We start from the raw sequence: 25,543 nt of genomic DNA on the forward strand, positions 1-25,543 counted from the left end.
AAAGTAAACATCCAGCAGAGCGCTCAAAGGACTTCTTAGAAATGTAGGACACTTGACAGCAGTGCCAGGATGCAGCAATCAATGGCAGTAATAAGTAAGATAACGTTGCAGTGTTGCGAGCACAGAATGTTCTTGCGGATTGAAACGAAGGACACATGCACTTAATTCTGCGCTAGGCTGTGCAAGTTGTGAGTACAAACTTAGAAGTGCTTCTTAATTGATGCAGAAATGTTTGTGCTTATAATAAAAGTGTGATTACGGATTGTAAAATGTGGTAGGACATCAGCTTCCAGGAGTAACGATGTAAATCTGCACGTACACATTTGTGTTGATGACTATAGGAATCATCATAATTCTTCCACGAATAGTGACGTAATTCTTCGTGCCAACATGTTATTCATGGTGTATGCACACTAGCTCAAGCAGTACAACAAAGCTTCTCATGAGAAAGGATATTTGTTAAAAAGGTACGAGAGGTACTGTTGTCTGCAGGTACTTTACAGTATTAGCCCTCCTGAAGTTCACTTTAACAGCAACAGGAAAAGTTCTGTCTAATAATGTTGGCATTTCCATTCCGGCAAACACTGGGATGAACGTGTTGATCACTTTCAAACCTGCAGTCCTTCCCAAAACCAAAGAATCATTCTTTGATAGGTGCTGTTAAATATTTGTACTCTTGAACTTTGGGGTTCATGAAGCAGTAGCTTATAAAGCTTATCAGAACTATAGTTTGTTGTGAATAGGAATTTTGGATATTCACCTGGTACAGTGCCCGTGTGATCACTCTTTTTGTGTTACACAAGAAGAGTTATTTTTACTTACAGTCTGGCCCTTATACAGAACAACAAGCACTGAGGAGCATTCTGGAGCCGAGCACTACTGCTGCAGAGTAAACCCCTGGAGTCTGCAGGCAGGTTTGGACTTCTTTCTAAAATAGAGGCTTATCAGAAGACCTTTCACTAAAATGTTATTTCACATATATTAATACTTACATATGCAAAACATATTTAAATATTGAACAATCGTTTTTTATTATATTAAACTAAACTAGCAAATGACAATTCTAAACATTTTCTAAATGAAAAGATTCTAAAATATTACATAAATAGCACTAATGTTCTATTAACTGGCTTCTGTTGAAGGTTAACTTAATGTTAGTAATACAAATCCTAATCCTAGTTCAAAGGCTGGACCACAATCCAAACTCCTCATCTTCTAGAATCTCTTGAACACTCTTAAGAACATACTGATAGATTGTGAATCGTTACAAGAGAGACCTTGGCTGTGATCATACCTCTTTGCACGTGATGTGGCTCTCTGAATATTTTGGTCAAAAACAGTGAAAAATACCCTTGTTCGAAAGGTTGCTGACCTCTGTGCTAGTGGAAAAAATGCCACAGCCTAGGCTTCACAGCTCATTTAGAGAAAGCTATTTTTTTTGTGCGAGTTCTTTTTTTGTTTAGGTTTATGTTAAAAATTAAGAAACATGTTTAGGGAACAAGCACAGCTCTCGGATTAATGTTCAGGTAACTCAGGCACATGGGTGGTGAGAACTGCAAGCTGGTTTTGGCACCAGTGCAGCTGTTTTGATCATCTCGTTGGTAGTGTGTCAGAAGATCCCTCACAGAGCTCGACCTGCAGCCTCATTAACCTCTTACTCTGGGCGCCGGCCTTGGCCCTCTCCGCTCCTGCGATCTCTTCCAGTCACTGGTGCATCGAGGCCGAGTTTTCTTCTGCGTCTGTTGTCTTTATGATGGCATGTTGTTGCAGCAGGGGGTGGGGGGCCGGCCGGAGGGGGTGAGTGGGCCGGGGAGATGGACTGTGTGTGTGTTGGGCTAGCAGGCCTCTCCCCTGAATCATGTGCTTAAGCTTTTCCCTGTTTCCACGGCAACTGTCAGGCGGCACCGAGTGCGGTGGCCCTTTCTCTCGTTTAGCGGAAATTTACTGAAAGCCCCCCCCCCCCCCCTTCCCGCCACGATCCCATGTCACTTCAGGTTTCTGCTGGAGCGGGGGAGCCACGCAGGGGTTCAGTGCCCGCGGTCCTTGTGCCGCCCGCTGCGGGGAGCAGCCTGAGTTCGTGTGCGGAAGCTCTGTGTTTTCCAAGAGTGGCAAAAATAAAATTCCCAGGAGCGGGTCTCATTGTTCAAGCCAAGCTGCTCGGAGAAGCGGCTCGTATAGGAGGCACTGTGGCCACACCAGCTCGTTTGCTCCCGGTCATGGGCCGTGTTGAAACATACTTACACCTGTTTCGTGGTTCACAGCGAAACACTAGTCTGGGTTGAGCCATGTGATGTGGTGCTTTTCCACAGCTGTCGATCTGGTGAGGAAAAGGCTGCCTCAGTTGGGAAGCGACTCGGAAACCATCTGTTGTTGCATCCTCGGCGGTTCTGACTCCCCTGTGCTGATGTCCTGCTGATCGTCTGTCCCGGACTAGAGCACCAGGCTCTTCGAAATAATACTCTGGTGCTCTGATTGGGATCTTTCTCTTCTGTCATACAAACCTATTCACATTCTGTTTGCACCTCCGACTGAAGACGGAGATTTGTCAACAGTTCTACTGTATGTGGGCTGCTGAAAGAATGCCCCAAGATATAAGGTGTTCTCGATTTAATTTGGCTTGATTTCTTTTTACTTGCTCAGAATGTGCCTTTTACTTTTGTACCCTCTGGTTTGGTTTACTGGTTTTGATTACAGCATCGCCTTCTGGTTAATTTTCCCTTGTTATCAGTGTTTTTTTTCATTGTGCAATTATCATGTGTTTTGAAGACCCCCGCACTGCCCTATTTCCACAGAGGGTAAATATACCATTGAGGGAAAGCTGAGCACTTTCCTCCTACTCTCCTTCTGTTCCTGACAAATTTGTGTTATTGAGGCAGTTGGGAAGCTTGAGCTGTGTTGTTCTTGCCTTTGGGAGATGGAGGTAACAAACACGGGGAGCAGGAGGGGATCCCTGTGGAGAGGAGGACAGTATGGAGTTCTTAACTTATAACTTGTCTCTTGTTTATGGTGAACAGGAACTCCTGACAGGCCTTAGCATGGAGCTGTACCATGTAGCTCCCCTAAATGGAGCAGTGCTACATTCTGTGTTAAGACTGCTGTGAATTAGAGGTGTGCAAGCCCCTGGCGACCACCAGATTATTTTGCTTGTGACATACAGTATTTGTTGGTTGGTGGCCAAGGGCTGAGAAGGAGTGGCCAGAATCATAATAGTACTATACACTGCGGAGCTGCAGCAAGCAAACTAACCTTTGAAAGCTCGCTAAGTGTTTGCGTAGTTTTTCAGCTTCTATAGTGTCCAGGCCAGCTAGTCACCAATGGGGCTGGACATAGAATCTTTTCAAGAGATAGGGACTGCACTTTAGTTTGTTTGAAAAGAACTTCACAGCCCCATATCCTTGAACATGTGGTCTTCACACAGACCAGAAGTACCGGAGGTCTGTTGGCCTTTTTTTTCAGCCGAAAAATACACATTTCTTGTTTTAATCCAATTTTTTTTGTATAAAATGATGATGGTGCCACAGCTTCACTGCTAAATGATACGGGTATTTTCAAGGATACAAAGGAACAAATGAAGGTCTATTCCATGCTGAAAACAGAAGAAAAGAAACACGTTTCAGCTGTGGGGCCGCCTTCTGGTGTGTGTTTCCACAGCCGAAACATTGTTTCTTTTCTTTTTTAGCATGGAATAGACCTTTACTTGTTCCTTTGCAGCCTACGCATGCTGACGCACCGACTTGAACTTTTTCAGGGATTCTGTAAGTACAGATAAAAAGCAGCCATTTGAACTCTTGTGGACTTTCATGCTGCTAGAAAGAGACCTGAGTGACCTTTTCATTTTAGACGTGGAAGATGGGAATGTTCTTGGTTTCTAGTGCTTAAGGCTCTTCCTTGGCGTGATCTCACAGGTGCAGGTGAAGACCGCTGGATGGGGTGGAGGGCCAAGCTCACTCTGACAATCCTCCTCCATTGTTGCTTTGGTTTTAAGGTCTTTTTTTTTTTTTTTTTTTACTGTTGTTAGAATTAACATTATCCGCCTGCACCTGAAATGTTCAGACCCCAGTGTTGCAATGTGTGTATTTTTCGTTTCGATCAGCACCAGTCATTTTGTTTTCTAGTTGTTCTCCTGGTTGTACAGTACCATCCAGGAATACCTTTTCTTTTAACTGCACTATTTTTAAAAGAGAAACTGCTTGCACAGAAAGAGAAATCAGTGGATAAAACTGGAGATGCCTGTCAGATCACAGATGGGACACAGTGACAGATCTGCAGTCGAGCTTCATTAGTAATGTGAATTTGCTGGTAAATAGTATTCCTGCTGTGATTTTCAGGGGGCTTTGCAACTTTAGACACTCATCTGGAGGAGATTTTAATTTTAAGTTCAAGCTATACTGTAAGCAGTTTGCCCCTGGGGATTAATCATCACTTGCTTGAAGTTTCCACTATTATTTGATAAGGTTTGACCACATCCTTATGAAAGTTGTACACCATGGTAAAAGCACAGTATAGTAAGTATGGTAGGTATCACATATGCACAGTGCACTGTGGATGTGGTCATACCTACCATAGGAGACCATGACAAATCAAAGACGTGTGGTAAACACAGGAGAAGACTGCAGGAGTTGTGAGCAGTCATTCTGTGCCAAGCAGTTTTGGACTGTTTCTCAGGGGACTTGCTTGAGGAGCAGAGAGCTGGGTCCCTGTGGCTGACATCAAGTGCCAGGATGCTGCTCGGATGCTCCAGCATGGCAGGCCGGCAGGGGAAGAGATGCCAGCTGAAGGAGTCGGAGGTGATTAGAGACTCTGGGGTGCGTAGGAGGGCACAATGTGTTTCTCCATCGGGCTGGGCAAGGCAGGCTGGCACATTATGTAAGCAATTTCCATGTGATTATTAGTGATAAAGTCTTAAAGGCCCTGTGTCTCGATTGATAACCTGATGTTTCTTTTTGAAAGGCTTACTTGTTCTTGGTGTTTGTATTTATCTATATAGCTTAAATACACAAAAACTTCATTTTCTCATCTAAATAAGAGGTTCTCATTAATTATAATTCGGTGCTTTTACACATGGCCCTATTATCATTAGACTCGTGAACTATTATCAAAGTGTCCAAAAGCACAACAGTCTGCTCCAATTTGGTTTGCTTTGTTAAGAATGTTTTGGTGAATTACTTAGTCTGTTATCGGTAAACTAAGCTTGCTATGAACGCCCTGGTTTTTCAGTTAGTTCTGAGAACCAATCCTGTTCTTCCTTATCTGAATTTAATTAGAATTGCTGTTTGAAAGGAGCTGGCTATACCTTGAGTCCCAGCTCGTTGTCCTCAGCGGCTCGCGACCTGTAAAAGCTTGTGTTTGTGCTCACAAGGCTGGTCACAGGGAGTGGCTCCTGCAAGCTGGGGACCTGTCTTCCCCCATCAACAAGGTGAGCTCTTTACAAAGAAACACAACCTACACAAGCCTTGTTAAGGGTTTCCTCCGTTTGTTTGTTGTGTAGTTATCTTTCAGGTACGGAGTGATGCTGGGCCTGAACTCTTTGAAGAAACTGATTAGACGTTTGAAGGCTGAAAGGAAATGCCTGCTTCTACCACTGAAATCTCGGACTCAAACTTTTATTCTTGTCCTCTAGGGAAAGCTTGAAAGGGCTGGCATGGTGGTGCAGCGGTTAGGATTTCTTCCTCACTGCAATGGGCCCAGGGTTCATTTCCGGATCTGGGGTGCTGTCTGTGTGGAGTTTGTACATTCTCCCCAAGTTCTCTTGAGTTTCCTCCCACAGTCCATAGGCATACTGGTAGGTTAATTGGCTGTGTGCCATGTGATGGACTGGTGTCCTGTCCAGGGCCTCTGCCTTGCTTCTGTTGCCTGCTTGGATAGGTTGCGTCACCTGTGACCCTGAATTGGAAGAAGTGGTTAGAAAATGGATCAGTGAATGGATGGAAAGTTTGAAGGGATCTGCACTTGTGCAAACAGCATTTTTAAGAGGCTAGATTTTCTTCAGTCACATGTAGAGTAATAATAATAATTAATTGCTTACACTTCTATAGCGCTTTTCTGGACACTCCACTCAAACCGCTTTACAGGTAATGAGGACTCCCCTCCACTGCCACCAATGTGCAGCCCCACCTGGATGATGTGACAGCAGCCACAGTGCACCAGTACACTCAACACAAACCAGCTATTAGTGGGGGGGAGAACAGAGTGATGAAGCCAGTTCATAGATGGGGATTAGGAGGCCATGATTGGTAAGAGCCAATGGGAAATTTGGCCAGGATGCTGGGGTAACACCCCTACTCTTTTCGAGAAACTCCCTGGGATTTTTAATGACCACACAGAGTCAGGACCTCGGTTTCACATCTCTTCCGAAGGACGGCGCCTTTTTTACGGTATAGTGTCCCCGTCACTATACTGGAGCATTAGGACCCACATGGACTGCAGGGTGAGCACCCCCTGCTGGCCCCACTAACGCCTCTTCCAGCCGCAACCTTAGTTTTTCCCAGGAGGTCTCCATCCAGGTACTGACCAGGCCCACACCTGCCGAGCTTCAGTGGGCTGCCAGTTGTGAGCTACAGGGTGATACGGCTCCTGGCATGAAGAAGAGCTGGAAGCTGGGCCCAACAGGTGCTCATGGGCTCAACACCAATGAGAATCTTGTTCCTTCTGTAGGGCAGAGGTACAGCAAAGCGTCCCTGGCATCTGGGGAGGTTCAGATGATGGCAAGGTCTTCCTGAACCACTGTGCATCTACATGGGTGCCAGTTCCTTCTGTTGGTGTTGTTGTGAGCCATTCTGTTTTATCCTCAGCACTTCACAGTTCAACGCAGATTGCTTCTGTTATTTCTTTGCTAAAGGCCCAAGGAGGATTAGCTAATTATCGGCTGTTACAATTAGCCTTTAACTGTCTTTTTTAAGGTAGCATTCTCGAACTAATTGGGACTTCTCAAGTCAGTAACCTCCTCCCTTTCTGAAGATGAGACTCTGTTGAAATGATCATTACAAGGTTATCCAGCAGTTTGTCTCCACCAGCTGTTGTTTGGAAGAAATCAGAGCCTGGACACTGTTCGATTTTCAGTTTAATTCAGACGAAGAGAAGAACCTTAGCTCTGCTCTGCTCTGAAAATTCAGTGTTATCTGATAACTTTCTACTCCTTTTTAGAAGCTGTACTTTAGAAATCTGTGATTTACTTGAGCCTGAGTTTACTTTAGTATATTACTTAATAGACAGCTGGACAACTAAACTGTATATTTTCAACTACAGGTAATTCAAATTTCAGCTGTACTTGCTGTTATGCCAGATTAATGCAATATTATTCCAAGGCCATTTCTGGACTGCTGTTTGGAAAGTGGGTGGCAGGCTGTTAGCTATTTGAGTGCCCACATGTGAAACTCCCTCATCTACTGAATCGGAGTCTGCTTCTGCTTTTAGCCCTTTAAACTGGACCAAAGTGTCTGGTTTGCAGGAAGCCTCTTAGTCTGTGCGTAGGAAAAACAAAAGAGGTGCTCTTGTCCAGGAAGAGCAGTAAAATCAAAGAGAACTTGTGTACCTCTTGTTTATTGCCTCTCTCTACAGAGTATTTTGAGGGCTTTCATTTTCCTGTCCCCATGCACCCGTGATCTAAACTGTGGCACTGAAGCAGTGTGTGGGCACTAAGTATTGCTTTGAGCGCTGAAGTCTTCTTGCATGTGGAATGGCATGACCAGGACTTTTGTGTTTCCCTGATTACATTCCTCTGCTGTTTGCATAGTGACAGACTGTGTGTGCAGAGGTGTTGGCTCTGCTCCAGCTCCTGTGCAGTAGAACAGCCCTCACAGTCCTGGCTGTGCACATCTGAGTCTAGGGCTGTGCTCTGATAAAACAGAGATGCGAATGCAGTTGGTTTTCTGTTCGGGAAGACTTCTTTTGTGCGATGAAGTGCTACAGAGTAACATAGCTGAGTGTACTTCCTAGTGAGAGAAATCCCCGTGCTCAGCAGAATAAGCTTTGTTCTTCATCAATCAAGGCCTGCTGTGGATAGCGTTGAGCCAGAGCCTATTTAATTATTGTGCTGTGAAATAATTGTAAGGCTGGGTTTTGCTCCAGACAGATTTTGTGGAGTCAGAGAGGCTAATCTTGTGCATCTGATCAGGCTAATCTCCCCAGTGTGGCATGTTGTAGGGCTGATCGCAGTCGGTTCTCTACTCAGCAATCCAATTATACCAAGAGAAGACAGCAGAATGCCCCAACCCTTTTTCTGGTTGAGGGGGAGGCGTGTTGCCATGTGATCAACAGAATGTGGTGCAGCATGTTAATCCAGTACGTTATGGTTTGGGTGTCTCCTGTGGCGTCGGACAAGTGCTGTCTGAGCAAGAGGGTCTCGAAATGAGGCCAAGTTGTTAATCCAGCAACATCTGCAAAACTACATTTCAGCAAATGTATGTTGAATGTAATGCTCCACCTATTGATGACTAACCCTCGTAGACCATGCAGCAACCCATCCAGAAACCAAAAATGTGTTGAAATTTAATGTTGGGTTCCCCTTTACCTCTTTCGCCCTTCCTGTGTTCTAAAGCCGGGTCTGACTAGGCCACTCAAGGTGTCTCCTTTTCTTATTCTTAAGCCACTGCAGTGATGTACTGTGTTAAATTTGCATCAGATGAAGTTTTTGTGTTGTCTGACCACAGGATCTTTTGTTCCGTATTTGTAGAATCACTCAGGTGCTTTTTTTCCAGTACCCTACAAGCTCCCTTTGTGTTGCGATTGGGAGATTGTTAATCCACTGAAATATTCTCCCATCTCAGTACTTTGTACCTCTTTCAAAGTACGGTATCTATCAAAAGAGTCCTGTCCCCCACCAGTTTCCTCCTTCTCCAGATGCTCAGTTAGGAAGTTAGGGAGGAAGCCTGATCTAGTGTCTGGGTAGTGTGATACACCTACCACTTCTGATTGACCTCATCGTGCTGAAAGAGATTTTCGGTATCTTTAAATGTTTTTATACTATTCTACTATACTACACTAAAGCTTTATCCCGTAGTTGTTAAACATAACTGTTTAGTTATGCAGTTGTGACTTTTCCATTTTCCTTTCATATTATCCACATGTATGTACTTCTTTCTCTTTGTTTTGAATATGTCTCTGGTACCCCTCTTTGTCCTGCCTGTCACCTCTGCAGCAATCCGTCGTCACTAAATCTCGTTGTAGGAACGCAAGCAGTTTACTCTAGTGTTCGGTTTTCCTGCTCACCAGAGCGCCTTGAGTGGGAGTAATCATCTTTTTTTCTCATTAATTAAGACTCCCTGGTTAGTGACACATGAGGAAGGTGCTGGAGAGGGGTCACGCCAGGATGTGCAGCAGTGCTGTGATCAATCAGTTGGATCTGTAAAGGCTGTGCGCACCAGCCATTCTGTCTCCTTCCTTCAGCAGGCAGGACCTATGACAAGATGAGGTCCAGAGCCTGCAGGCCTGTGCTTGCCAGGATCGCTCATACCCGGACAGTCTTCCAGATCGTTTGGTGAGGCGCTGTCCCGGATGTATGAGTCTGGGTTTTCCCTGATGGGCTGGAGGCATTTCTCACCTGCCTGCGGGGGCTGATCGGCGTGTGCGTCCACGTGCTGCAGACAGGAGGGCCTGTGCACTGTTGGCTGAGTACAAGCACAGGGTCTGAAAGAGCCAGAGACACTGCAGCCCCCTGTCTTAATGATCAGACCAGGAGAGCACAGGTGTGGGAATTAAATTTTAGTCACTGCAGGCCACTTAAAGAAAAAGGAATATCATGGCTTACCTGTCAGTTTCCACGTATTGTGGAAAACTGTGGAAACACAGTGATGATATTTAAAAATGCCTCTTGAGGATTAAATAACAAGCCAAGTTGTCATACTGTAGATGGATATCAGTAATGCTGCTAAATGTCACTGCTTCTCTGACCTGCACTGCCTGAGCCTGCTGCACCAGAGAATGTCATGGTGAATACGCAGTGAACAGCACTGTGTGAAAGCCGACTGCAAAGCAGATGCTAGTAATGATATATGCTTTACTCGCTGGCAGTGGGGTTCTGCTAAGGAGAGTGTGCTGACAAATTATGGCAGCGTTTTGCCTGACCACTTGCTGTGTTATTGTCTGGTATTTTTATATTGTTACTTGTTTGTAGCAGAAGCTCTGATCCTCAGTGAAATCGGGAAATCCTGTAGTCCACACTGTTAATGGGTGGTTCTCTGGGCCCGCAGGGAGACGGCTCTGAGAGAGAGCCATGCACTGGCTTGCATCATGAGTGAGGGGTCAGCCCGTGACTCACTGTGTGCCCAGTAAACACGCCAGTGTGTGACTCAGCCCAGGGCTCTGTCAGGTGACACCAACGCCCTGAAAAGCATCTCTGGCTTTTCTAGTTTGTGCAAGGAGGGGTTTTATTGTCGTCTACTAAAACATCACCCGGGAGCTCTCAGAAAGGAGGTCATATTTACTAAACACTGCCTGACTTTCCATTGTCTGTAAATCAGAGATGCCAGCAGGGTTACAAGTGGGAGGAGGCCTCTTGGCCTGTCTTGCCTATTTAGCTTCTAGTAGTTGTTGTTCTTGAACAGCTCCAGCCTGACAGCTCCAGCCCTGCTCCAGAAAGCAGTGGCTTTGGTTCTTGCTCCTTAAAGCACCGACTTGCAGTCTCTGATGGACCCTTCCTCTTTGAGCCCAATAAGAGTGTGTGCTGTTCGTCAGAATGCTAAACCCACGTGCAACAGACTTGTCTTATCTGAGAACTAGAAATGAGCAAGTCAAGCACGTGGCGTTTCCTTGGAAGCGGAGTGCAGCAGCCGGCGCTCTGGCGAGTGCAGGTGCCCGGATGAAGAGCTCGGCCTGTTACAGTGCGTGGCGTCATGCTGTTGTTGCGGTTGACGGGACTGCGCCGTGGCATGCGCGTGTGCCGTTTCCCGGTGGGGGACCGAGCAGCTCAGCATCGCGCATCTCTGTGGGGTTCCTGACTGCCTTCAGGGAGCCCGTTCCTCCGCACCTGACAGCGCCTCTTTCACAACTCTGTCTCACGGGCCGCTGCAGGAAACAGCTGTGTGGTGTCAATCCTCCTGAACAAACTGCTCTTATGTTGAACCGCAGCGTTTCCATGTTCATCTAGATAATTACAGCAGCAGGACCACCGAGAGGTAACCGGCTGCTGGTACACCTGTGGGGAATCTAACCTCTCCAGCCTTGCGAGGGCAGACCTCTCCTTTTTCCTATACCCCAACGTGTATTGTGCTTTTTGGTTAAGCTGTCATTGGGATTGCTCGGTGTGGGGGTCCGAGCTGTTGAACTTGTTTTTGTACTTTTTTTCCAGCCTTTGAGAAGATGACCTGCGAGATGCTTGTCGGCCTAGCGGTTCCACAAGAGCGTGTGACGGTCCAGTAGGACACGGGGTGAGAACTGCAGCTCGGGAGAGCTTTCTGCCGTGTGCCTGCGGATCAGGGGTCCCAGAGGTCAGATCGGAGAAGCGCCAGGGGTGTTTGACCAGTGACAGCGCAGCTGCCGGTACAACGATCAAGTGTCTGACGCAAGAGCTGTTCTTTAATGACTCGTAAATGAGTCCCAGGAGCCAGAGAGTGGGAGCAGAGACCCAGCTAATAAGCAGTGCTGGGTGGCAAATCCTCATTAAACAGCCTTGTTAGCGTTGCCCTTCTTCTTCGACCCCCTGAGAAGCAGGAAAGGTTGGCTTGCACCTTCTGCCCAATTTCTAATATCGCTGAGCAGACAGATTTTCTTCCAGATGTTCATCTGTTAAGACATCGCCTCTTGTGCTCTGTCAAGCTACAGGTTTGTTTAATGACCGTACTTTCTACTTCAGGCCAATCCAAACTCAGTCGTATCATCAGATGAGAGGAGCAGTCCCACCTTAACACATGGCAATATCTAGAGGAATATGCCAGCACAAACATTCTGCTCCAGCATTTTCCTTTCCACTCTCTGACTGACTGACAGTGTGTATGTTACTTCCTGGACTTGCTGATGCGAGGATGACCTCCTTAAGCTCATCACGCAGCTGGACGGTCCTTTCCTGAGCTGCAGGGAGACAGGGAGAGACTCTCGAGGCACCTGTGGTCAGGCAGGTCGTAGGAGAGGACCATGTCTTGGAAGAGGAATTATTTTGCATCTGGCAGCAGTGGGCTGCAGGGCATCTTTACTCCTCGGACCATGACGTCTATCGCTCCCAGCAAAGGGCTCATAAACGAACCTGGCCAGAACAGCTGCTTCCTCAACAGTGCATTGCAGGTAAGACACGCACACACACTGTCGCTCACCGACTCGTGCACACACTCTCTCGCCCATGCATGCACACACGCATTCATGAGCAAGCACTAACGCGGTTACAAAACCGCGTTCCCATAGACACAATTCCACAGTTAAACATACACGTTTTTGCTTTATTTCCAATTTTTTATCAGAAAACCCTGCTTGTTTTATCGTTAGAGTTCAAGATATATTGATGTACAATGAAAATGCAGTAGTCTAAATATGTAACTTCAGCAGATCATTGGACCCACACAGTGATTCACATTTTAAACACTGAACTGACAGGTTTGTCTATTTGAATTATATTGTTCCTTGGGATAAGAGAATTCTGAGAAGTCATCTGATCTTGTAAAACCATCGGGAGCTCAGTGTTTGACTTGTGTTAGAATTCCAATCTGAGTTGTCTATGAAGTATAAATAGCCATTCAAATAGGAGTTTAGTGCATCCGAGGCCAGCTGAAGGTCCAGCCATGCCCTGCCGGAGTGATGCAGATCACCTGGCTGCTATTGATGAAGATTAAAATGAAAATGTTCAGCTGCAACAACCAGCAGACTAGAGAAACCAGGAACCCGGCTCTGTGTGGGACAGGTTAGGTACTGTTAGGTCACCACACTGGCTCGGGACCTTCACAACCATCGAATCCATCTGCCTAATCTTAGGGAGATCGCAGTGGGTAGAGGGCAAGACGTTCCTGGGAAAAACCCAGTATGTGGGGAAACAGACCTGCACACTCGCAGGCCTTTCAGGAGAGAGTTGGGAAAGTTGAACTGGGGGGAGTGTGACCCTTGAAAGACCTGATAGTAGACGTGGTGGAAGTGGATGATGCAGGGAGGACATCATCATCAACACCTGTTTTTTTACATTTGGAAAGTAATTGCTGCCTTTTTCCTTTAAGCAATGTTTTGAGTATTACAGTTTCCCACATTCACCTTTGTCATCGATAGGCACTGCTAGGAAAGGTAACGGTATTATCACAAATCCTTATGTGGCAGGTAAGTTCTGCTGGTGCCGTGTTCATCTCGTTGAAATCCGTCTTTAGTCATTTAGCCATCTTTAGCTCTTTAGTCATCACCCATTGATGACTAAGTGTTACTATTAACTGTTTGAACATCCTCTCACCACCATTATCAGGGTGGTCAAGAGCTGTGTACATTCTCAGAAAGGTTGTACTCATTGTAACTTTGTGATTTTTGTGCTTCGTGTTTCTCGCTTCTCACTGCAAATATACGATTCTTCTGTGTTTTCGTTCACTGTTTCTGTAGTTTTGATTCTTCTGAAATATTTGATTTAACCCATTAGATGTTAGTTGTTTTTTGTGAAACAGTATATAAATGTTTTAATTTTTTAATAACTAAAAATACTTTAAGAAAACTATTTTATCAAGGAAGTTGTGTACTAGTGATGATTACTACTTTTAGTCAAAAGACTTGCAGCAAAATCTGCACCATACACTGTAAGCCTAGAGGCTAATATTTCCTCTGAATTTCTGGCTTTCTGATTCTTACATGCATGCTATATGAACAAAGCAGTCTGAAGTCTAACAGAGTAAGTTGTTTTGGCACTCTAGTGTTATTCTGTTTCTGTAATAAAAAGTGTGAGATCTGTTAATGTAAGAGTTGTTTCCGACAGTCAGGTCTGGTTAGTACAAGTTAGTCACAGTTACCTGCTTGTATCCTGGTTAGTACAAGCATTCCGATATACTTCAGCTTTTCAGTATTTTCTTGGTTTCATCTGAACTAACCACTCATTATGCTTTCCTGCAAGGCAAGCAGACATCTACCTGAGTGTTGTTGAATCTGTAGTTGTAAATAAAATATTCAAGCCCTTACTGCTTTTCACAGGACTAAATGCCCAAGATCTGCACTAGCAGTTTTGAGTGAAAAGAGAAATAAAACCAGTTGTGTTTGTCTTAAACTTCGCCTTGTTTCACTTTCAGTGTTCTGCTTTAGAAAGCACACAGGTCTCTGGCATTTACATTTTTGTTGCGTGAAACTCTTTCAAAGGCACATGTCCATCTAATCAATAAAGTCTTGAACTTGTGTGCAGAATTAGTGGTAAGTGAACAATAATCTCTCTTTAGTCAGCCCAAGCCTCCACTGTACCCATGTCTGCTTGCTAGTACAGGTGCTCTTTCTGTGGGATTGGGCATTCAGAAACCACAGTGGTGAGGTCCTTTTGGTGGGGCAGAGTTTACACTTTCTGGCTGGAGGCTGCCCACATCTCTGGGGTCACCGTTTCTCTTCATTCCAGGTCAGGAGCAGCAATGCACCATGACTGTCAGTCCCCCGTCTGCTCTCTGCTCCTGCCCGCGGGGCATGAGGGTGCTCAGTGGCACCTTCTACACCTCTCGCATACTCAGCACAGACACGTTTGTACTGTAGAAACCCTCAGACCATCCCAAGAGTAATAATAATAATAATAATAATAATAATTGCTTACACTTATATAGTGCTTTTCTGGACACTCCACTCAAAGCGCTTTACAGGTAGTGGGGACTCCCCTCCACCACCACCAATGTGCAGCATCCACGTGGATGATGCGACGACAGCCATAGTGCTCACCACACATCAGCTATCAGAGGGGAGGAGAGCAGAGTGATGAAGCCAATTCGTAGATACTGCTAGGGAAAGGACTTGTTAGAGTTCAGCTTGCTTGGTAGTCCTAGTTGTAGTTGTACTAGAACTTGGTAGAGTTTAGCTTGCTAGCACCCAGGCGGTATACTGAAGATGCTACCCCAGACAATGGACAGGCCCAGAGTGAGGATGTGCCAGGGCTGGACTGCTGACATTGAATGCACACAGGCACTTGTGTTCACAGGTTCGAGGTCCTCTGTATGATTGCATATACACAGTCATATTGAAATCTCCCTCAACTCACTATGCAAAATGTGCTTTGCCACATTTTAAGCATTCTGATCAAAAGTGTGTTATACAGGACTTAAGACCCCATGAGGCTATTGTTTTTTCACACAACAAATACCTATGGCTTATATTTTTCTGTTCTTTTGGGGTTTAATGTTTTAAAATAAGCTTTTGGTTTTTAAAGTATTGTGATTGGATAGCTTATCTGTCACCCTCCCAAATTTTGTTGCATACCACAATTTAGATTTTCTTATAAGCAATTCTTTACATAAGAAATGTTTTAATTTTGTTTAAAGTTTAGTATGTCTTCTACATTTTTTATTTTAATTAACAGCAAAGAAAAAATGCTTAATGTCTGTAGAATGCAATCAAAAAGAACACTGTTAACGAAGATGAATGTAATCAAAGTCTGTTCAAGGGTTTTCAAGATCATTGCCTTTTAGATGATAGGTACTGTATTCGGTATGTCTAGTATCAAATGTTTCAGGTACAAAGCAATTGTTAATTCCACACTGCTTTTGCTCTATAACCCTCTTTATTTTGTCATTTTCCACAAAAAAGGCTCCATGGACAAAGCCAAACTTCCAAAAGGGTTGTGGTGGTTGAAAACACACAGTGCATGATTCTTTAGTGATCTTGTGTGGTGTTTCTGGGAGTTTCATCTATACAGAATGCATTGACATGTACAAGTCAAGATGCAGAGCCATCCCCTCTAAAACTGCACTGAAATGGGAGAGGTCTGTGGCAATTGAATTACCCTCTGTGGTGCTTTTCTAGTGTTCATTGAATAAAAATACTTCATTCATCATTTTTTGTGAATTTGAGGATTTTGGTTTAAACTGAAAGTCAAAAGCACAAAGTATCTTTAAGTGACCAGGCATAAACTTTGTTTTCATTTATACAGTGGTTTTCATCCTGAACAATACATAGCGATTCACCTCTAGCAGGGGACCCACTTGCATAACAGAAGTGCCACCCCCACCTTGGGGGTCACACAGGACCCCTATTGCACAGCAGATCAGGGGGAGGAGGGAGGAAATCCAAAGAGGAATTGCTTCACACTTTAGGGAGGGCAGATTGTTCAAGAACAGGGTGGAACAGGACACTGGGGTAACATCTCTACTTTTACACTGTAGTGCCAAGAGATCTTTGCTGAAAAAAAGAAGAGACCTCAGTTTAATGGTACTGCTCACCTTGTAAATTATTTTTTCTATTAATTTCTGTGTTTTTGTCATCATACTGTTGCCATAGTCAAAGTAATACAGGCCTACGATTTCAGGCAGCGGTTTGCACTTGGCCACGGCTGATCGCGGTACAGAGCTGCGTTTGTGTTCTTTCCAAGTCTCGCCGGCGGCAGGCTGGGTCCTCGTGCTGTGGGAAGGGGTGGCCCTGTTGTCCTGAGCGGTGGCAGTGCAAGCCCTTGGGACGCTCAGCGGCAGCGCCACCTGGCCTGCGGATATCCAGGACAGCCTGCGCGGTGGCTCTAGGGACCTCTCCTCCGCTGGTGTGATTCACTCTCGCTGATGCCAGCCTTCGCGACAAGCTGCCTGCAGAATCTTCTCCTCTGCTGTCCCCTTCACCACTCCCCCGTTAAACAGGATGTGACAGGCCGACTGTCTGTGAGAGGGAAAAGGATTCGTCTGATACATCACCTTTACCGCTGAGATTTTGTGCTGCGCCACTGCCCAATGATAATTAAAAATAAATGACTTGTCTTGTGGCTTGTTCTTGTTTGTAAGGGACATTTAAAGCTCCCCATTGTCCCTCTAGCCATTGTGGAAAAATCCATCTTAAACTCCTGTTCGTTTTGTTCAGTACAGGGAGCCTTCCGACTGCCAGAGGCGAATGTAGTTTTCCCGATGGCTGCTTCCGAGTGTGGTTCCCACTTTCACAGAAAAAACACTCCCGCATCTAGCGCACCTTCTTGAAATTTGTTTTCCTTCTTTTGTTGAGATCCAGGTCCACGCACACCTAATGAAATCTCCCCCAAACATCCTTCAATCCAGCCATTGTTCATTGATTTAGCTGAACAAGTCAATCATTAATCATCACAGAGAAGTCATTTTCTTTTCTTCAGCTTCAGTAGATCTGTGCTTTTCAGTTCCTAGTCCTACCATTGGCAACCTGAACAATCCCATGACTGTTGCGGTACCTGTTCCAGAACAGTGCTTTGCTTTGTTGCTTGGTTATGTAATCACTGTTTTCAAAAATACCTAAGAGAAGTTAAATTTGGGGTGTTGATACTGGTGTAATCCTTGAAGTCCATAATTCATATAATTACTGTAGCTACCTGAGGCTGTGCTGCATCATTAGACATCTTAAAATGAATCTCACAGTTTTTCCCCTCTGTAATGTGGAGTCCTGGCTAGCCTTGAGTGGAGACCTTTTTTTTTGTCATTGTATTCCACTTTGTAGTTTTATTATATTATTGCTATGTGCTGTATCCTCAAGGTGTTGTCGGAATGAGGAATAGCAAATAGAAACTGGCTCTGTAATTCTAGAGAAACAATTAACTGCAGGCTCTGTAGCTCTGCTTGAGAGCATCCCACCAACGCAGTCAACCTGCAGAAGGTGTTAAAAATAAGCCTGGAAAAATATGATGACCTCATCTGGGTGGATTGTGTTTTGGTAAACATTACATATTGGCTTTAAAAGAGCTCCAGACCAATGTAAATTTGCTTTGAGCATACAGTTCGGCTACAGCCAGTGTACTCATTTTAGTTTAAGATGCTATGTTAGAAAAAATTGCCATTTTTAGCTGCTGGTGGTAAAGATCCTGTTATGATGTAGAAAGTGCTGACCACCGAACATGTGATCTGAGATGGCCCGTTTCAAGGGAGAATTTTTATGTTCTGCATTTTCTGATCATTAAATGTAGGGTGAAACAGTTAGCTAGTGGCTTGATGGTGCCTCTGACTCCAGCAGTCACTGCCGGTTGAATACAATAGGTTTGGTAACGTGAGGTCTCGTTTTCTGACAATGCAGCAGAATTGGAAACTCAAAGAGTGAACAAAATCAATTCTATGTTTTATCTGACAAGAAAATGTGAGAAGCGATACAGAAATAAGTGGCTGTGTCCCTGTTATATCCCGGGTGCTCAAGAAGAATAAGGAAGAATAAGGAAGGAGAGGAACTTGCTTTCTATAGTGACTGTGTTCACAGTGACTGCCGTTCAAGCTGCCAATTAGAACAGATCCGCAGCCGAAGGCCAGATGTCTTTACCTGTTATTGTATTTGTTTAGTCATACATTTCCAGCTCTGTTTATGATCTGGTTTCACAGATCCGATCCTTCTGGGTGAGTGGCTTGTGAAAAGGACTGAAACAAAGATGGTTAAACTTAATGGCTGAAAGTGCCTAGTTACTCTTACAGATCTTGTCTACTGCTTTTATAAACCAGCAGAAATGGGAATGCTCTCACAATAAAATAAAATTGCCCGGTGCTGACTGTTGGTTCAGTTCAGAACTGGGAATGAAATAGTGCTCACGTAGGTGAGAAAGTGTTTGCAAATTACCCTCGGAAACCATGTTAAAGGAAGCAGTGGTGATGGTGATAATTATTATTAAGTGCCTTTCTTGACCTCTTCTCACAGCTCCTGGGTGCTCTGGAGTTGTCCGGGCCTCTCTGATATGGGATAAACAGTTTCCTCTGCATGTGAGATGTAATTTTGCTGTTGCAGCTCATGGTGCAATGCTGGCTTCACACCAAGGCCTCACTGTAGCTGCACTGTCTTCTCTGTTTCTCCCTCCCCTCTTGCTGTGTGTTCCACAGAGTGCGTCAGGCTTGTTATCAGTTTCCAAACTGAAATTTTCTTTCCTCCACAGTATTTTAAGTCTCAGCAGTCAGAAGATGACTTCAGTAAAGAAGCAGTTTTGACCATCGTTTTGGCTGGGAATATTGCCCTTGCCTAGCTTTTTTAGTCTGTTGAAGAACAGTTATTTTAGCACTTGACAAGGACGTGTATGTGGAGCAGGCTGGGTCTGAACTGAACATCTGAGATGTCTTGCGTGAGTTCTGCAGTTTTCTGAAGTGCTTCTGATCGTCGCAAGAAAGCTCCCAAAATATTTAACAGAAGAATACTGTACATCCTACTGAAAAATGGATAAAACAATGTGACTCATTTTTTTGAATCAATGTTTTCACAATTTTTCTGCTTGTTATTTAAATAAAACAGGATGCACTGTGGTACATTGCATTTGCAGGTCACACCACTGCTTGTTACAGTACTGTATAAACGCTGCCACTGTCCCAGTGTATCTAAGCCTGTCTGAGTAGAAAAGGAAACTGTGGCTTGTTCCAGTGGCATTCAAGGCTGTGTACCACTTCCCCATGGTGCTTAACACTGGGGAGCGTCCCTGCTCTTCCTCGCGTGCAGTTTCACAAGCCATGTCAACATGTTCAATGGAGATGGAGTTACTGCAAAAAGTAAAATGTGATGGCAGTAGCAACACAAATGGAAACTTGCTCTTTTCACTTTGACTTGGAATTATCTGTGACAAAAAATGATTGTGTTTTTAAAAATAAGATGATAAACACAAAATGAATATGGAAAACCAAAGCTCTGCAAATTTCACATGTAAACTTTTAATTTTTTAAATTTAATTTAAAAACGAGAGGAGGCCTTTTGGCCCATCTAGCCCATTTGGTAGTAGCTAACTGGTCGGAGGGTCTCATCCAACTGTTTCTTGAAAAACGCCAGGGCATCAGCTTCAGCAACATGGCTCGTTTCTTCCAGACATTCAAAGCTCTAACTTATTTAGATCTCAAAGTACAGTGCACTTAAAGGCTTGAATATTGTCTGGTACCTTGCATTACCTGTAAACCACTAGTTTCTGTCTTAAACCAAGGCTGTCATTTCTGTGGTGTGTTAAGGACTGAGATCATTTCACATGTTTAATAGCTAGAGTATTTGCATCTTGAAGTGAGAAGCAGGACTGCAGGTTTTGTTCTGTCTGATGTCCACTGATGCTTTGTGTAGAGTTCAGTCTACAAGGCAAGAGTGTGGGGACTCTTGCTTTCTGGTTCAGAGATTCCTGTGCTTTTTAATAGTAGTAGATTGAATGCGTCACCTACTGTCAAGATATTCTTTCATGTTCTTGCGATGTGTGTTCCAAGCAGGCAGCAGACTCTGAGAATGATGGCCGTCCCGATGGAAGCTGGGGACACCAAAGACCCGGCTCCACTTCATGGCTGGGCATTGGGAAAGAATCAGATAGGCTCCCCTCTCTGTGGGAAGAGTGCATATGAACGCTCCCTGCCCGAGCACGTGGACTTGCGGTCTTTCAGGTGCTTTAGACATTCCCAATCAGATAGCGTGGCCCACTAAGCACGTCTTCTTATCATGGTCACAATAAATAGGAAGATTTGGACACCTTTTTCCTGAAAGGAATGTCTGAATTCAAACAGTGCTGAGAAATTGTTTAGGTGAAAGACGGAGGAATAAAATTATCTGCTGACAAATTCTAACAACTTTTCAGAAGCAATTGGCAGTGTTGGTTTGTAAAGACACAAGGAGGGTTTGTATTCTCAGTCCTTTATGAATTTCCAACTGTGATCCCATGTCCTTTCTACATTTCCGTGTGTGAAACAGCCCCCTGGGTTCACACAATTCTATAACCCTTTAGAATTTTACTGGATCAATTTTTCCTCTGTCTCCTTTTTTATGGGCTCATGGGATCTAGATCCCGTAAATTGTCCCATTTAATATTCCAATTGAGGTCTTACTAGCATAAGGGTGTCCTGGAGGGAGGCTGTCTGCAGGTCTTTGCTCCTTGATGACCCAGACAGACCCTCCAGGTAGGTCCTGGCTCTAGGACTGGGCTGGCCATTCCCGTTACTGAAGGCTGCTGTGTCTGAAGCAGCACTTGAAGAGCTGTGAGAAGCTGTTGAAGTGCCCCAGTGAGGCCAGTAACCAGCTGGTTTGGCTTGTTGAGCAGAATTGGCATGAAAGCCTGCAGATGTATCAGTCCTCCAGGCTTAATCCTAGACACCTGCCTGTACTAGAGTTCCTGTCTGCTCCTGATTTGCTGTTGGTGAGTGTGAATAACTGCATCCCAGCTTCTCCGGCTGATCCTACAGAGCATGTGCCCTTTTTGCTAATTTTATTTTTATGGCTTCCCCAGCTGCCTTGTTTTTGTTTTCTGTAACGAAGGTTTATCTTCTTAATAAACACTTTTCTCCAAGACTGCAGCAGCTGCACGCTCAGATCTGCTCAGTCCGTGCTATTACAGAGCTTCCACCATGTTCAAATCACAGTAAATAGAATACATTGCTGGAAATAATTTAATTTTAGCTTGCAAAGTGAACAGTTTTTGTGCCTGTTTTCGTTTTTTTTTATCATTGAGGAGGGGTGAGGCTCGGATTTTACAAGAGTGCCTGGCTCATCAGAGGTGAGGAGATTTTGGGGCGTCTTCTCACCTGTTGCGCTTTTGACCAAAAGTCCCCGAGGAGGTTTGTTGTCACAGTTCGGGTCACAGACAGGTGCAAGATGATGCTCTCTATTCGGTGTGCAGCGCGTGATGGGTCCGGAGCAGTGTAACTACACTTGACAACTTTCATTTAACCCAAGGACACCAGGCCAGATGGTAACTGCAGATGCTGGCTGTTGCAGTTCAGTTAATGTGACATATCATTGCACTCTGACTTCCCTAGTTATCACTAAAAATGGCATGTGACCAGATGCTTCTGCTAGATGTGAGCCTGGATTAAATGAAACTGTCAACCAGCTTCTAGCGCCTGTTGGGGAGGGAGCGTCTCTGCTGGGTGGATGAAATGGGCCTCTTCAAAACTGGGAGCCGAATCCACGGCCTGAGTATGTGATTGGCGAAGGGGTTAAAGTTCTGATTTGTCCCGACTGTTCATGTCTTTAAGTTTCCTTAAAAAGCGCCGCTCACTTGAACTTGCGCGACACTCCCAGGTGGTGCGGCTGCCCCCCGGGGCTCGGCTCTGATCGGGAGCTGTGCGACTGAGTGGACAGAAATGAAAGCAATCCACAGCTGCTCCCCCAAGCCACCTGGCTGTAGCATCACTCCGTCAGGCCCTGGCGGGGAATGGAACTAAGGAGGCCTCTGGATGGTGACAGGCCCTGGCGTGCGCAGGGATAGTGAAAGACAGTCGCTCTGACAGGCTGCAGCCTCCTCTCCCCGCACACCTGGAGACCACACAGCTACTCGGCTGCTCGTGCCCTTCCGTTTCACCTGCCCGGCAGCTCCTAGCAAAGAGCAGCTCACATCTCCGCGGGACACCTACATGAAAAAAAGCAACAAACAAGAAGCGTCCGTCTGTGCAGATAGAAAGTGGGGGAATTCAAACTTGGAGCGCAGGCATAAAGGCTTTGCTAAGCAATTTTTTTTGTCATTAGTCTTCTTTATAGTAATGAGAGCGATGAATCATCGAGACAGCCCCATTACCTCATACTGCTGCAGGAGAGCACTTGCTGTGCATGAGGGCCTGCTAAACTTCTGTGCTACTGAAAGAAAACACACTTATGCAGAGGGGAAAGAGCCTCCTCATATTAATCTCCCTCTCTGGAAACACTAGCAGATGCAGTTGTCTGTCCTAGCTTGGTTACTGCAGTGCTTGCTTGTTATTTTGAAATGTAAAACTGATTAAAAAGTAAAATTCTAAAACAGCCTCGAAGTACACAGTGTGTCACACTGTGTTTGCCGCAGTCACAATGGAATCATCTTTGCAGCCTTTTGACTCCCTGAAGAAAAGGGGAGGAGAGATCTTGCTGGTGGATCTGGAGCATGTCTTTAACCAAGTGAATTACCTGCACTCTGCTCAGACAGAGTCCACTAAGAGGGGCCAGAGCCAGCTTGAACAGAACAGTTGTCTTTAAAAAAGTTTTATCGAGGTCTTGTGTGTGCAGCTAGTCTTTTCAAAAGTTTGCTTTTTGACTGTCCAAAGACAGACAGACAGTCTGAAAAGATAGCATCGCAGGCGACTTATGGGAGGCTGCAGTTTGTAACAGGTACTGAAGGATGCTTAGAGTATAGTGGCCAAGCAGAGATGGTTTCCAGCTGCACACAAAAAAGAAGATACTTGAAGAAGTTGAGTAGTCTAACCCACAAGCTGCTCGCACTGACTCAGCGGCTAGGCTGCAGGTTTATACTGGTCAAGGCATCATTAGAGCACTGCCAGTTTTCCCTGAGCTGGAGGAAGTGCCCATTTCTACCAGAACCCGAAACTGACTGGCTGCTGCTGGTGCTGTTCAGCAGACACCCAGTGCAAGACTGGCTCTGGGAGTTGGGCTCTTGAGCTGCTGCCGTGTGGTTAAACAAACAGCAGCCCTGTGCTGACCGTCTCCTTACTCGCTCCCACATGCTGCCTGGAGGGGGGGCTGTGCCGAGCCTGACTCGTCAGCACCGCGCCTCAGGACTTTAGCAATTTCAACAATCTGTTTCTGATTCAGCAAAAGCTGAATCATCACCAATTCCAAACAAAAAAAAGTCCTCAGACCAGCGTACAGTCTGTCACCTGCTGCTTTCTTCTTCCTTAGTCCTGGCTCTGGGATTCAGCATGGCTCTTCTCTGTAGCCCCTGTGGCTCCGGAGTGGCTGAAGGCAGACTGACAGTCCACTGAGGCGAGTGCAAGGAAGCCCCTACGCTGATGTTGCTCCTCTTTCATGATCTAGACAGACAGGTCTTTTCTTTCTCTGTGATGGGTGAACTCCTGGGTTTAGGCTGAGTGATCTCTCCTGTTGCTTTTTCAGTCGATGCCTTTGCGTTCAGCTTCCTTGTGCATGTTCCTGCAGATCAGTTTGGATGTGTCTACCCAAAGCACATGCCATTTTAATCAGCACCCAGTGCAGTTCTTCCCCAACACACATCCAAAATCAAAGAGTGTCCATATTAATTCTTCAGAAAGTCAAATATGCTTTTTTTTTTGAGTGAAGACCGTAATGATGCAACAAAATCCAAGGCAGGGTTATTTCCACTTAGGATCTTAGGATATGTATGGATCTCAGGTTTAGTGATTGTACTTAAAGCTCAAATTGACCAGATGATAGTCCTGCAGAACTGAAATTCCAAATGTTGTTTCAAACTGACATTTAAAAAAATCATCTGACCACATAATAATCCTGAGAAATGATCAGCATGTCCTTTCTGGTGTGCAGTTCAAAATCTTTGCTGGAGTCTGGGATGTGACAGTGGCATCCTAACAGCTGTTTGCAAAACATGTTTGTTAATGGTTTGGGGTGTAAGATTTCAATTATTGTTGGTATGGGATTTTTCACATCAGTGACATTCCTCACTCTCATAGCCTGAAGAAGGCTCCACAGCCGAAACGTTGTGTTTCCTTTCTTTTCTTTTCAGCATGGAATAAACCCATTACCTGTTCATTTGACTGGATGAGAATTACATTCTATAATACTCAGCTTTTATATAACACCCTTCATGGTACATCATCTAGGTGCTGTACTGTGAAACAGCAGACAGGAATACCTTGCACCATAAATGAAGCAGAATGAAACACTAGAGTACAAGAGTTTTAAGACGGGATTGGAAAGTGATGACTGACTTGCAAGATCTGATATGGACTCAGATCATTCCATCAGTTCTAGGTTTGAGGCATGCTTCTGATTTAATTATTTTAGTATTGTGGTTAGGTTTTGACCTTGTTGCTATCTAATGGCAAGAAACTGCAATGTTTTTGTGTTAAATGCACATTTTGTCTGCATGGCCCTTTGATTCTTGTGCTCGGTGGTGTTTCTGTAGGCCAGCCCAGATGGCAGTGCTTTCTGTGTGAGTTATGAAACTTCTGTGAAATTTAAACCTGTTTGTCTAGCTGACAGCTTCCTTATGGTTCTTATGGCATTACCAATTAGTCTGCCTGGATATATTATTGGAGCTAAGGGGTTTGAGTTTGAGACTTCAGTCAGTTTAAGGCCTCTATATAACACCGTATGTATAGACTGTATATTAACCTTCCTATGAATCTCTTTCTTCTTTTGGCATTAATGTTTGTCCCAGAATTCCTTATGAAAATAACCAGTAACCGGTTTCTGAAAAGTCCCACATCTATATAGAATAGGTTATTTCTCTGTGTTTATGCACTGCACATAGAACAATGACTAAATAGTTGGGATTTGCCATTCCTGTGATACCTTAATGAGATTAAAGTTGAGCTGTTTGTTGATAGCGCTGTTGTATTTTTACATGCCCTGTGGTGACACTCCTTCACCTGTGAGTTTCGACTGGGCAGGTACAACCTGTTGACAGATGTGCACAGGCTCACATGAGCCAGTCTGACCGCATGGAAAATCCTATAAACTCTTTACTTCTAAATACCTCTGGGGCCAGTAAAGAGAAGTGGCCTGCTCATACAACAGTGGAATTCTCCAGTACTCCTGCAGCTAAGGTGTCTCGTGTGTCCGTCGTTGTCTTGTGGTATGTTTGGGAAGCATGCCTGCAGCTGTGGCACTGTGCATGGTTTGTGTATTGTGG

At 44.9% G+C, this 25,543-nt stretch overlaps 1 protein-coding gene across 6 annotated transcripts in view; it reads left to right on the forward strand.

Moving 5' to 3' along the window:
• usp54a (ubiquitin specific peptidase 54a) overlaps nt 1–25,543 on the forward strand; it is a 105,498-nt gene that overhangs the window by 28,148 nt on the left and 51,807 nt on the right. For all 6 annotated transcript variants that reach the window (XM_088915546.1, XM_088915548.1, XM_088915545.1 and 3 more), the window contains exon 2: nt 11,285–12,213. In XM_088915546.1, coding sequence (XP_088771672.1) covers nt 12,067–12,213 — 147 coding nt within the window. In that variant the 5' untranslated portion in view covers nt 11,285–12,066. The remainder of the gene's footprint in view (nt 1–11,284; nt 12,214–25,543) is intronic.

The sequence above is a fragment of the Atractosteus spatula genome, chromosome 5 (assembly GCF_055471065.1).
Source record: "Atractosteus spatula isolate fAtrSpa1 chromosome 5, fAtrSpa1.hap1, whole genome shotgun sequence".
In the NCBI taxonomy this organism is placed as follows: Eukaryota; Metazoa; Chordata; class Actinopteri; order Semionotiformes; family Lepisosteidae; genus Atractosteus; species Atractosteus spatula.